General features: G+C 48.3%; 1 protein-coding gene across 8 annotated transcripts in view; it reads right to left on the reverse strand.

The window, feature by feature from the left end:
• LOC142575180 (carboxypeptidase D-like) overlaps positions 1 to 12,981 on the reverse strand; it is a 193,700-nt gene that overhangs the window by 48,499 nt on the left and 132,220 nt on the right. Inside the window, exon 1 of one of the 8 annotated variants that reach the window (XM_075684275.1) lies at positions 5,853 to 6,083. The exons of the other annotated variants lie outside the window; for them this stretch is intronic. Coding sequence (XP_075540390.1) covers positions 5,853 to 5,862 — 10 coding nt within the window. The 5' untranslated portion in view covers positions 5,863 to 6,083. Of the gene's footprint in view, positions 1 to 5,852; positions 6,084 to 12,981 lie in introns of those variants that run through there. 8 annotated transcript variants of the gene reach the window in all.

Raw genomic sequence — 12,981 nt, forward strand, 5'->3', positions numbered from 1 at the left:
CAAGAGATCATGCAACGCGGCATCGACGCCGTACAAGCTTATGCGGAGTCGAGGGGCCTGACGTGCTCACCGGAAAAGTCCGAATACCTCCTTATCAAGCACCGGCAGAAGTAGCTGTCCCAGGAGATTACCACGGAGAAGGCGCTTCCTTGAACTTAAGGTCGGAGAACTTACCGTCCCGGAGCGCCCCAGTATCAAAATATTGGGGCTAGACTTTCAGAACACGCTGCGCTGCGGACTCATGTTAAAGAAACTCCAGAGGGCGACCAACTACACACTACAGCTCATTCGCCGGTTGGCTAATCGGCACCATGGCATGGGCGAGGACGATCTGCTTCGACTTGTGCAGGCATACGTGACCAGCAGAACCATGTACTCGACACCATATGTCAAACTCGCAGCCACGGACTTACCCAAATTAAACACAATGATCCGACGAAGCACAAAGGCAGCCTGGGGCCTTCCGGACCACGCGGCCACCGCAAGGCTATAGGCCTTAGGCATGCATAACACGATCGAGGAGCTCTTAGACGCTCACCACACAGCCCAAGTCCGTCGTCTCTCGCTAACCCCGGCTGGCCGCACAGTCCTCCGGAAGCTCAGTCTCGAGGCTGTCACCGAGGTTACAGAGTACATGACGATTCCGCGAAAGGTCAGGGGGCATATTTATGCCCCACCTCTACCCCGCAACATGGACTCCGAGTTCCATCAGGGGCGTCGGCAGGCCCGTAGTGAAGCCATTTGGCGACGCTACGGCTCGCAAGATGGAGTGGTCTACACATACGCAGCCAGACACCCTCGCGGTGACCTCATGACCGCGGTGGTAGCGGATCACTACGGAGGATTGATAGAACATACAACAATCACGGCTGGCCGGGTGGTGGAAGCAGAGGAAACCGCGATTGCCATGGCCATGCATGCGGAAGCGAATACCGTCATGAGCGACAGCAAGCAGGCCATCGGCAATTTCGTCCGCGGTAGAATTTCCAGACAGGCGTACCATGTCCTCACGCGACGCCCCCTAAGCGGCTTGAAAACCATCGTGTGGACCCCCCGCTCACGCGGCTGTGCCCGGCAACGCGTCGGCTCACAGTTTGGCTCGAGATCTCGCGCGCCGAGCCTCGTCCGCGGATGCGGACGGCGTGAATGAGGAGGAGGGACACGAGGAACCCTGCGAGACTTATTATGAAATAGCCCATCGGTATCGCTTGAGGCGTCGCGCGCTCCCACCACCGGCCAAACAACTGGACAAAACGCAAGCGGTCGCGTTTCGGCGACTTCAGACAAACACGTATACCCACACCCAAAATACATTAACAAAATCACAGGGGGCAAGGAAAGCGACAAATGTAGGCTCTGTTCAGAAACAGGAACACTCACACACATAATGTGGGAATGCACCTCGCTCCCGTTCTCTCATCCCCCCGTCAGCAGCGGGACTGACTGGACAGCCTGGCTCAGTTCCGGGGACGTCGACCGACAACTTGAACTGGTGGACTGGGCGCAAAAGGCCAAGCAGGCCCAGGGCCTTACTTGAGCCCGAACCCTCAGCCACGTCCCTCTTTACCCTTCCCCCTTTCAATAAAGTTTATCACCACCACCACCAGAAGTGAATTATATTAGGCTCAAAACATACAGCGCTATTCATGATGATTCAGTGGACGCCTGTGGTTGAAAAAGGAACAGCAATCTATCATCCTATAATTTTCAGTAGTGACATGTTAAACATGTACGTAGTTTCATGACGACATTTTCGTTCTATTCCGAAACAAACTTTGCGAGACCTAGCCACAAACCACTTCTGCAGGGGAAAAAAAAAACTAACTATCCCCCTCACCCTCTTTACACATTTCGTGCAAAAAAAAAGAAAGAAAATAAAGAAAGAAGAGAGAAAAAGTCCGAGGACACCTAAACACTTCTTACGAGTTGTGAATGCAAAAGCATGAACGACCAATTGAACGCCGCTGAGCGGTCCTTCGACTCGTCGCGGGCGAGCGAGCGCATCGAGACGCTTGGCGCGCGTCGGCCTTACCGAGGCGCAGTGAGAACGCAGGCGGGAGGTTTCGCGGACAAAAGAACGCGCGGATAACGCAGGCTTCCGAGAGCGACAGCGAGGGTGACGAGGCGATGCCCTCTCCCCTCACGCAACACCTGGCGCGCTAGCGTTATAGCGGGTGTTGATGACATGGTGCCGGTTTTCTCGCTCGATGGGCCATTTGACGCTTTCCCATGAAAACGGAAACGAAAAGAAAGGAAGCATATGCGCTATAAGAAGGTAGCTTCGTGCAAGGAAGCTGTTCCAATGACGTTTGCGAGGTGTAGCAAGGTGACTTCCAGCAAGGCTTTAGTTCGGTGCTTTTTAAGCTTTCACATTAATTCGCACAATATTTAGCAAAGCATGATAATGTATTTGATGGATGGAGTAGCAACAAAAAGAACGCAGCCATATTACCTCAAAAGGTTCGTAACGTCACCAGAGTATCACTCACTTCAAAGACAAGGAGCCGAGTAAATGTCTATTATGTATAAGCGAGATGACACAGTAACCACAAATAAAAGCGTTTGCGTCAGAAAAGGGGCACGACTGTGGAAGAATAACGATTGTTTGCTTACTTTCGGAAGATCGCTTAGTTTCCTCAGAACGTTACCACTGCGGGGCACATTCGACGACTCTATTTAGAGCGGTGCCCAGAAATCTGCCGCGGCTCCTCATTCGCGCAGATTTCAGTTTTCAGTCGGCTGCCTTCTTTTCGACGTCGATCAAGGGGTCGATATAACACTTTACTCTCTGCTTGCCCTGACAATATCGCGTTCATTGCTCTTGTTGCTCTCGATCTTGCCCGTCCTAGCTGAGGGCTTATACGAACGGCAGGTTTTGTTGTCCTCATAAGCGGTACACGATACAAAGAGGCAGTAATTAAAAAAAAACTCCGTGAACGAGGCATGCATTCATGCCGCCCTTGCAAGAAGCCTTTCATGCCCCACGTCACGGTTTTCGTGTTTGCCGGCTGCGCAAAACGCAGCGGGTTAACAAGGCCAGCACATAATGAAGTCAAACAAGTAGACTTGATTGCGCGACAATGCGAAAACGCCACCTGTTGTAATTCATCGCGTATTCAACTGCAACTACGTCATTGCCTCAACTGCGTTAGGAAACCGCTGAGGCGACCAAGTCGAACTCAACGTTCGTAATGCAATATTAAAGACTGCATAGCTATACAGCCGATATGCGCAATAAATTGCGGCAACAAAATGCGTTCTAAAAGAGCAGCTATTGAGACGAACAAAGCGCGTGTGATATATAGCTTAGATTTCGCGTCTTATAAATGTCCCGTTATTTTATTTCAGTGCCCTGCGGGCTGTAATGAGCTCTTATATCTAGAGGAATAAATATTGTACAAGCTGTCTCGTTGACAAAGCTGTCGCATTGAATTAAATACGTGCCGATAAAAAAGAAACAACGAGAAAAAGGCGAATCATATTTTAACTATGATACAGTTAGAGCAGAAGAAAGGCGCCCAGAGTAATGTAATGAACGAAAAGAAGGGAATAGAGTAAAAGACGCGTTGCAAGAAGTAAAATAAGAAAATGCGATCGTGGAAGTCTGCAGCAATGTAGAGACGTTATGACTGCTTGTTGTAAGGAAAACGTCCCTGTGAAATGATTCTTTCGCTCTCCAAAGCAGAGACCAGCACTCACGTGCACGGTCCGTCCTTGTGACATCATAGCACCGACGGTCCTCCTTACCTCGTGGCTATGCGTAGGCGTGAGAGCTGAATCAAGTGCGGATAACGAAAAACGCACGTTTGGGATGTCACTGGTAGATTTCCCGTGATGTTCCATACCCAGCCTCGACAGACTGGCTGGCAAAGCTTGTTACTGTTTGTTAACTGGGACATTATGAGTGAACCTTTGTTGTCATATATTCGAACATGCGAAGAAAAAAAATCCGTGTCTGCACGCGTAACTATTTTCTAACGGTAGAGAGAGAAGGCAGGGATGGTAACAATAAATGCGCCTGTTTGGCTACCCTACGCTGAGGGAAGGGAAAAGGCTAATAGAAGAGTGAGAGGAAGGCGGTGATTGGTGTGCACGGATAGCACCACGTAAGGGCGCTCGCACAAGCCAGTCGTTCTCCAGAAGCACAATAATGCTTTCACTGCCTTCAGGGCCGATGGTCAGTGTTTTAGTATAGTGTCTGTACACGCTTAGTGGACGATCATCTAGTCGCCTCAATGCATTGGACACTGATTGCATGGCGAATCAAGGACACAACAGGTGGTCTGATTTCTCCTCGCCGCAGCAGACATAACGCGCGGGGTCGTCAGGCATTCCAATTGGCGCTGAACAAGCTCTCGCGAAAGCAACCGCCACCGACACGTGGGCGCCGGTCATACGGCGAGTCGTCACGGCCGCCATTGTCAACATTCAGCTCGCTAGAGAACGTACACGGACACCGTCAGCACCCGAGGTGCGACACGGTGAACGAGCGGGTGATCTGTTCCAAAGATACTTTTCGTCACTTGAAGAATACAGATGCTGGAAACTGACGCTTTCTGTATCGTACCGGGGCGCTTTCACCGGTGGTGATTTCCGCAGTCACATTTCGTGCTTTTCCTGACGCACCACTACCGTAGGTGCATACCTATAGGCGCGACGAATTAATTCAGCCTTCGCTTTTATCACGCGTGCGTGCGCGGAAAAATTCAACGCGGCCGTGCACGAAGGCACGCACTGGTGGCAAGCGCAGGCATTTCGCCGGAGCAGCCGTTTCGCGCCAACGGATGCCGTGGGCCGACAACTGTGCGCCTCGGCCGACCTCCTCAAGTGTAATGGCTGAAAGACGTGCCGACTGCGTCAGAGCAAAAAGCTGCAGCGACGAAAACGTCAACGACGCGCTGACGCTTTAGCGATGAGCACTGATGCTTCGGCTACGCAATTATATTTGATAGATTTGAGACTTCAATGTCTACGACAAGAGTTCCTGCTGCCCACAATCGTGGATAAAATTTTCGTTGTAAGCAGCAAGGCCATGCCGGCTACCTCCTGTCTCACAAATATATTGTCTGTAATCGACTCGACTTGTTTCAGACCCGAACTTTTGCAATTAGTTCTTGATAACCAATACTTCGACGTCTATATGTTAATTGGTCGTAAACCAATCAGTTTATCCTAAGTCGGCTTCACCTAGCTGTTCTCTTCTTTTGATCGATGTGATTACGGCTCCTGTAATTTTTTTTAAAACAAGTTTCAACTTCCCTTGTGTTATCATGCCTGCGGGGGCCACAACATAAAAACACGACAGATGCGATCAGACAAAGGCACATCGATCAAAAAGAAGGTAAAACTTTAAAAAATAGTGTCTTTCGAAACACCAAAGATCGCGTAACGCACAAGATCGAGGACACATCCGTCACTTCAGCACATACGGGCATAGAAATGGTATCTGCTGCGCGAGCGATGAAGAAAATATTCAGTCTGCTATACAGAGCACCAGTAAACGATCGCATTGCGTGTGCGAGTGTCTGACCTGGGCGGCACATCCAACGTTCAATTTGACCATTTAGGATTGTTTGTGCCGAACTCAGTGCTACGGTACCTCGAATGACGAGCACTTGGTAAGCACTAGTAGTCATCCTTGTGCTTTCCACATAAAAGAGTCAACAAAATTTTAAAACAAAAGAAACCTTAATCTTAATTTGCTCATAGTGGAAAACGAAAGCTCGGAAAAGAAAAGAAAGTAATACGTCGCGCAGTCCATATGAATTTCGCTGCAGCGACGGAGACTATAATGCACGCTGGATCGATGACAAAGAAAGTAAAAGAAAAAAAAAAAGGAAGTGCCGACTCACGACAGGGCATGGTCCTCGTAAAGAGACAATAGTGTGCGCTCCTCGTTTCTACCGTAGCCGACGACGATTGACCCTGGATTGCGACGATCCGCGATCGGCTTGGCCCACGGGCCGGGGAATGGCCATCCAAGGCATAGAACGCGCGTCGTACCTCCGTGGCGCTCAGGCGCCTTCCGTCCGTTCACACAGGCGCTGGCGCCAACCGAGTGCCGCGCGACCAGAGCAGCGGCGGCGACGAAGGAACACCGCCCCTTTCTCGCCCGGTGTCCCCCTCCTCGGACGGCGATTCGCGCGCTCGAGCCGGCAACAGCGGCCGCTGCGGTGCCTGTGCGTGCGTGAGAGCGGCGGAAACGGAAGCGCAAGCCTTCCGCTTCTTCCTGTTTAGCTTAGCCTCGGCGACAGGAGTTCGCAGTAAGTGCCAAGGACGCGATGGGCCGCGACCAAGACGCGGCGGCGGAAAAGAAAGAAGTCTGGTTTCGTCATCGTTAGGTCGGTGAGGCGCGCTTCGGTGAGCAAGAAACGGAAACAAGAGAATTCAGTTCTCTAAATTTCCTGCCTCGCGAGAAAGGAACGAGGTCGACGGATCGCGTTTTCGGCCACTTGTGTCGCAGCGCCAAACGTCCGAACCGCGTTCCTCGCGTCACTCTACGCGCATCGTTCAGTGCGAAGTTGCACGCGTGGACGGAAATGTTAAGCAACGACAGAGGACGGGAGAGAGCGGGACTTTAGCAAGAGATGAGGTGAGCCTTTAGCGACGCGACAGATTACAACGATGAAAGATCAAGAAGCGTCGACACGTGCAATCTACTCTAAAGTGGGCGTCAAAGCCGTCCTATTCGTCGGCCAACGTCTCGGAAAGACGGATGGAAACTTGTACGCCGAAGTGGATGGCTATCGATCGTAAGCACATCGCACGTGTGTTTTACGCTTAATCCACGCTGGCCTACACGGTATTACGCGCACACGCCTGCACCGACGTGAGCAGATGAATTCCGGCCAACGAGAAGAAAGGCCAGTCGAGACAAGTTCAATTAAACGTTTGCAGCTTGTCTAAATATATAGCCCGAAAAGGGCGAAACATCCGCCAGGTTAATTGGTTTCAACCAACGATGGGAAGAGAGGTGACGTGACAAGGCAAGCAGACGCTGGATAAACTTAAGTTCAAAGCACGGCACAGTGCGTTTCTGCTATCTCTGAAAAATAAAACCATGCAAATATATCTGGCGGACAACCTATGCAGGCGTGCAGAAGCAGAGCAGCATTAATTCAAGCGCAGCGCAGGACCACGGAAGCGGTCGCATGTCAAATCAACGCTTATGCGCCCGCTGCGATTGCATTGCGGCTATGGCATTGCTCGAGATCGCGGATATCATCCCGACCGAGGCAGCCACATTTCGACGGGGGCGTAATCAAAAACGCTCGCACACTTTGATTTAGGGACATGTCAAAGAACACCACGGTGCCAAAATCCGCAGTGCGCCACTACGGCCTGCCTCATAATCCGTACAGCTCCATAATCGAATACTAGTTTAATGCTCCTGCCATGATGCGATGAGCCATGTGAGGCAATGACAATGCTCACCCCTCTCAGAGGTTAGGAATATGGCGCACAACAACGCCTCAAGCAAGCGCATCTCCCTTTGCGCTTTGTGTACTACGCAGACAAACAACAGTGGTGCGCGCGAGGTAACGTTTAACATCAACTCACCGATCTCGTGTTGGACAAAACGTTGAAGAAATTAAACGTTCGCCGTCAACATTTATCGTCAACCAAAACAAACAGCACTGAAAGCTTCGCTTACATCGATTCCCACAGTGCGTGGGATCTGCATATTTTTTTCTACGCAGCCACCTGATAGCGTATAAAGTGCGGTTCACCGAAAATTTACGCATTTTTACGCAATTTCTTCTTACGTTGAAGTAATTCATGAATTCGCCTTAGCTATAAATAATCGCTGTCGAATCGACGCTATATTTATGGATTTGCCAAGGTGTTTGATAAGCTTTCACACTCAAAACTACTTCTTAAACCATAGTGTATTTTAAAGAACAGTATGATTTGTGATTGGATTCAGTCTTTTTTAACATCCAGGTATCAATATGTCATATTGAACAAGGTCTCTTCAGATTTGCTTCCAGTTGCCTCAGGTGTTGCCCAAGGTTCCGTGTTAAGCCCGTTGTTGTTCCTTCTGTACATAAACGACATTGTTGATGGACATAATGTTAAAATCAGACTTCACGCGGGTGACTGTGTGTTATAAGCTCAACTGAGGCTCAACTTCAACTAACCAAAGAACTTCATCAAATGTTTCAGCGGTGCTAAAGATGACAAATGTCAGTAAACTACAAGAAAAGTGTTTTCATGTTTTTTTTATTTCTTTTTTTAAATTTTTTTTTATTTATTTATTAGTAAAAATACAGATAATTGCATGTGCGTAGTATACATAAGGAGGTCCCATAGTCAAAGACTGTATAGGCGCGTGTCCTGTTATTTGACTACATACTGGATGGAAACATACTATCACGCGTCGAGTGTTACAAATATCTAGGTATTCCTATTTGCAATAACCTGCGTGGGAACATTCACATAAGCCAAATAACTAACCAGGAAATGTCGAAGCTACATTACATGAAACAAGCTTACGGCATACGAGACTTTTACTTTGCCCATTCCTGATTACGCTAAGATTATTCGGGACCCTTTTACTCAAGTTAACATCAACAGATTAGAAAGAGTTCAAAATAAAGCGGCGAGATTTATTTTTAATCGCTGTGGCAGAGTATTGGTTGCGGGATTGCTGGCAAAAGCTGGTCTAAAACAGACCTCGGAGAGGAATAAAATTGCTCGATTACCCTTTATGTTTAAAATCACCTATAAAGCGAAGCATCTAACTATATGCATTTTTCTACAGGTTATGCTACTAGAAAGCGCTATAGTCTTTCAGTAGTTCCATTTTGGCCAAAAATAATCTGCTTCAGTATTCTTTCTTCCTGCGAACGATAATAGAGTGGAATGAATGACCAGCGCACAGTTGAAGCAGAATATATAGGACACGCTGAAAAATTTGTTACCAGCTGATCGGTCATTGTACGCGTTCTCTTCCTTCTTTCTATGTATACATATTCGTATACATGAAATCATGATGTGTTTTCCTTGTTTTAATCTTCTCTACTGCTCTCTGTTCGAGAGACTTGTCATGACGTAATCATCGTTCGCTACACACTCTGCAACGACTCCCACTGTAGTCAGCAGCATTGTAAAATAATATAAATAAAATATCAAGAAAGACGTTAAATTTAGTGCGCTCCTCCACTAAGAGATATGTGTACTTTAGATTCACCTGTGAACGAGTGTAACACGTGCAGGTTTTATTCATGATTTATTATTTGATTACGCAGAACAAAGATGCGCTCGCAGGCGCTACGCTGTTGGCCCTGGAGCGTGGCTCACGTGCCTGTGATGGTAGAGACCGTAAACTGACGAACCACACTCAGCTCCGTGGAAGCAGGCGAAGGAAGCTCTGCTTTAATACGTTTCCAATGTATTTTATCCATTCGAAGCGAACGTACCCGCTCCTTACGTTGCAGCACTTCACCAAAGCCCTCATTAAAGTGCCGTAAATGTGACAGCGATGCGGGAGTCCGAGTCTGTGGCGAGTTTCGCAGTGCCATGTCTCCTCAAATGTGCACTAAATTTCCGTCGCACGTTGTTATCATTCAGTAAACCTATTTCATAATTCGCCAGAGTGCTTCAATGCTCTACACATTTGCCAAACTAATGTCAGCACTGGCCATTGTTCAAATGAAGACGCTGTGCTACATCTCTACATGCTGGGGCTTCTCTCTCGCGCGCGGTTTCATCAAGGGAGACAGGCCTGCGCTTTCCATGTCATAACTGAGCAAGCAAACTGCGCTTGTACATGCTGCTTGCAAAAATGACTGCGTTCACATGAGTACAGGGCAGGTTTCCTCGCGGGAAAACTAGCTTACGAAGCAGTCGATTTGGTCACTGGTAAGGACTCATTTGGTCGTATGGGAACTACTGAAAGTGAGACTTAAAAAGAAAGCGTTTTTCACAACTTAGTTATCTTATAGTAATTATGGCTAAATATGCTACTTGAAACATACACTGTGGTGCTCCTTGTGCATGGCATTGTAAACTATGCTTAGTTGATCTGGATGTGAACTACCCGTGAATGCACTCGAAACTTATTTTTATTTCACTTTTTTTTTCCTTAGTTACAAGCTGGCGTGTGAATTGTACACGTTGTGATGTACAAGGTGCTAATAGTTTTTTGTGAACAATGCGTGAGCATGTTCCGACTTGTATTCACATTTTATTTTATTGTTAATTTTAGTTGGCTAGCTTGTTTGTTGAGCCACCTATCTTTGATATGTACTGTTTGGCCAGGCGAGAAGCAATGGCCAGCATCAGCCCTGATACCAATCTCTCATGAGCACACATTTATTAATAATAAAGAAAAGAACGCTTGCCGCGGAATATAGAAAAATAATGAGTCACTCCACTGTGTGAAGGTGGTTGAGCAGCGAAGCTGTTTAGCACACGACATGGAGGTGACACATAATTTTGAACAAAGGCACGAGCTTATTTATTGTCTTGATGGGTGGTCATCGTGACGAAAGGTACGCACACTCATTTATTGTCTTGATCGGTGGTCATTATTTCACTCGCAACTGCAATCACATTCTTTGATAATGTCGAATCAATGCACGTACCCCGCTGGGTGGTCAGTTGGGCCAGATCGGTATGACATCGCAAGAGATACGTCTGCAACACGGAACGCGTAAACCGCTCCCTTTTCGGTACCGACACATCCACATTGAAATCACCGACAGCGAAAACGGGGTATAGTGCCATCGTAGCTAATTCACGCAAAGTGAGTAGCCTTGAACCTTAGACTACTACGAGTCATTGCATTTTTTGCTTGCTTTCGGGGGTTTGAGCCATTACTCACGGGGGTATGAGCCATTGATGATGACAGTTTTCTACATGCCGTTCTGTATGTCTTATGTGTGATTAGAAAGAATTTAAGCACTGCTCGCTTCACTTTGCTGAGTCCTTGTAGCCTCAGCTTTACGGGGCTATGATCTGTTGCATTTTTACTTGCATACGAGAGCATGAGTGCTTACGGGGGTATGAGCCATTGATGATAATAGTTTTTGTTCACGGAGAACAAAAATGCGTGGAACCCAAGCTATATGCAGCTTCGCTATGAAAGAAAACACATCGCTCGTTTGCGGATCGATTGAGTGAACTCTGAAGCTACAGCTGCTGAAACACTTTGGGGTTTATTCGTTCCAAGTCGCAGACGGCCTAGGCATAAATTATCTCTACGTTAATAATTCGTTCTCAGGTGGGAACGTTTACGGCACTTCAGATAACCCGAACTGTGCACTTTGCACTTTAAACCGTTGTGTAAAGCGTTTGCACTTTGCTCTTGCATAAAGGATAGCCGTAGCTCAGAATTAATGTGTTCACTGCACAACACCTTACACGAACATAACGCAACACTCAAGCACTGCCTACACGACACATGTTGAGCCGCTGCCATTCAGTGCTTCTGTCGAAGCGCGCTGCGACGGCGCTGCAGTGGCGGGTCTTCCGACAAACGGCCCCCGCCGCGCGGAGTCGAGGATCTCCTTGCGACGCGCGCAAGGGAAATTCGCCGGCGAGACCCTCCGCCTGTCCGCGACTGCGTCACAACAAGCGATCATTCGCAGCTAGCGACGTGTAATCGACCACGCTCTGTCCATCTGGTGTTCAATGACTTTCTTGGCGGTATCGCTGGGAGCACTGGCAATTTGTCTTCATGTTCTACTCCGCTAGGTGGCCGCCGTGAAAGGACCTTGCGCATGGGATGCCGTGTTTGTGACTGAGCACTTTCTTGTTGATTCAGCAGGTTCTCGCATGCCTTCCCCTTCGCAGCCTTTGTGTGGCTTGCTGGAGTATTTATGAGACGCGAAGGGCATTGTTCTCCGGGCGCGCATTTCGCCGTCGTTCGCTTCTTGCGCTTCGTGGGTCACGTGGCGTTGTTTCTGTGAGTATTGTTTCGGTGGTTCAGCGGGAATGGCCGTTCTTCCATAGATGGGAGGTTCTCACTAGCGAGAAAACGTCATAACTGCTAGTGGAATTTCAGTCGGCTCAACGTCTGTGATTGTGACTGCTGTTCATTTATGCACCACGTGGAATGGTGTAAGAAGAAAAGGAAAAGAAAAACTAGCTTATAATCTTTTGTTGTCTGAAACAAGGTACCTGGCGCACAAGTTGCGACTGATGAGACTCGAAGATACCACTGGGTGCGTTCGACCAAGCATGAAGCCAACATTTGATGAAGCCAACGAAATCATAAGGAAAGCTACTTGTTGTTAATTTAAGTGCACAACAAATAAGGTAAAGTGAAGTGAAAGTCAAAGGGGAAGGGATGGAGGGGTGAAGTGACATAAGTCGCAAGCACTGTGTACAGATTCGACTTTCTTTTGTATAGCTCTCGTACTCAGCGTGTGAAGTGTTTTACAGCGAAGCTGTATACCTCTACCGTCCAAGGAAATTTTCGTGTCGTTGGCGTGGTAAGCAAACAAACTCCCCATACGTGGGCCGATCCCGAAGATAGGGCGATGCCGGGCCCACCGGCGGCGGAGGTGAAGCAGGCGTCATAATGTCAGATAGCTTCCAGCTGTTGCAGCACCAACCAATATGTTCTGTGTCAGCTGTCCCTGTTCCAACTGGTTCCAACTGGTTCTAACCGGTCCCAACCGTCTCGTAGTGCCCACGCCGACTACTGTCGTACTTCTCCTTCGCTACTACTTCGGCCAACGCGCGCCTTCTGTTAGTCCCTGGTAAAACAAGCGAGCGCACTGGACTGACCGTAGTAATACTGGCACGCGCTTAGCGAACGGCTCGGCTAGCATGGAGTGGGCACCGAGGAGGAGTGACAGATGTTTTCGTTGAAGCAGGGAATAATTGTGCCGGAAGGCATAGTTTTGCGAGCTCTGCCAGACACAAGAGCCTTGTGGAGAGAAGTCAGAACTTGAGCGATAATGAAATAAGCTACAGAAAATCCAGATATCCCAATAACAGCAATAAAGGAGTAAGCTCAATAATCTCAAA

The sequence above is a fragment of the Dermacentor variabilis genome, chromosome 3 (assembly GCF_050947875.1).
Source record: "Dermacentor variabilis isolate Ectoservices chromosome 3, ASM5094787v1, whole genome shotgun sequence".
In the NCBI taxonomy this organism is placed as follows: Eukaryota; Metazoa; Arthropoda; class Arachnida; order Ixodida; family Ixodidae; genus Dermacentor; species Dermacentor variabilis.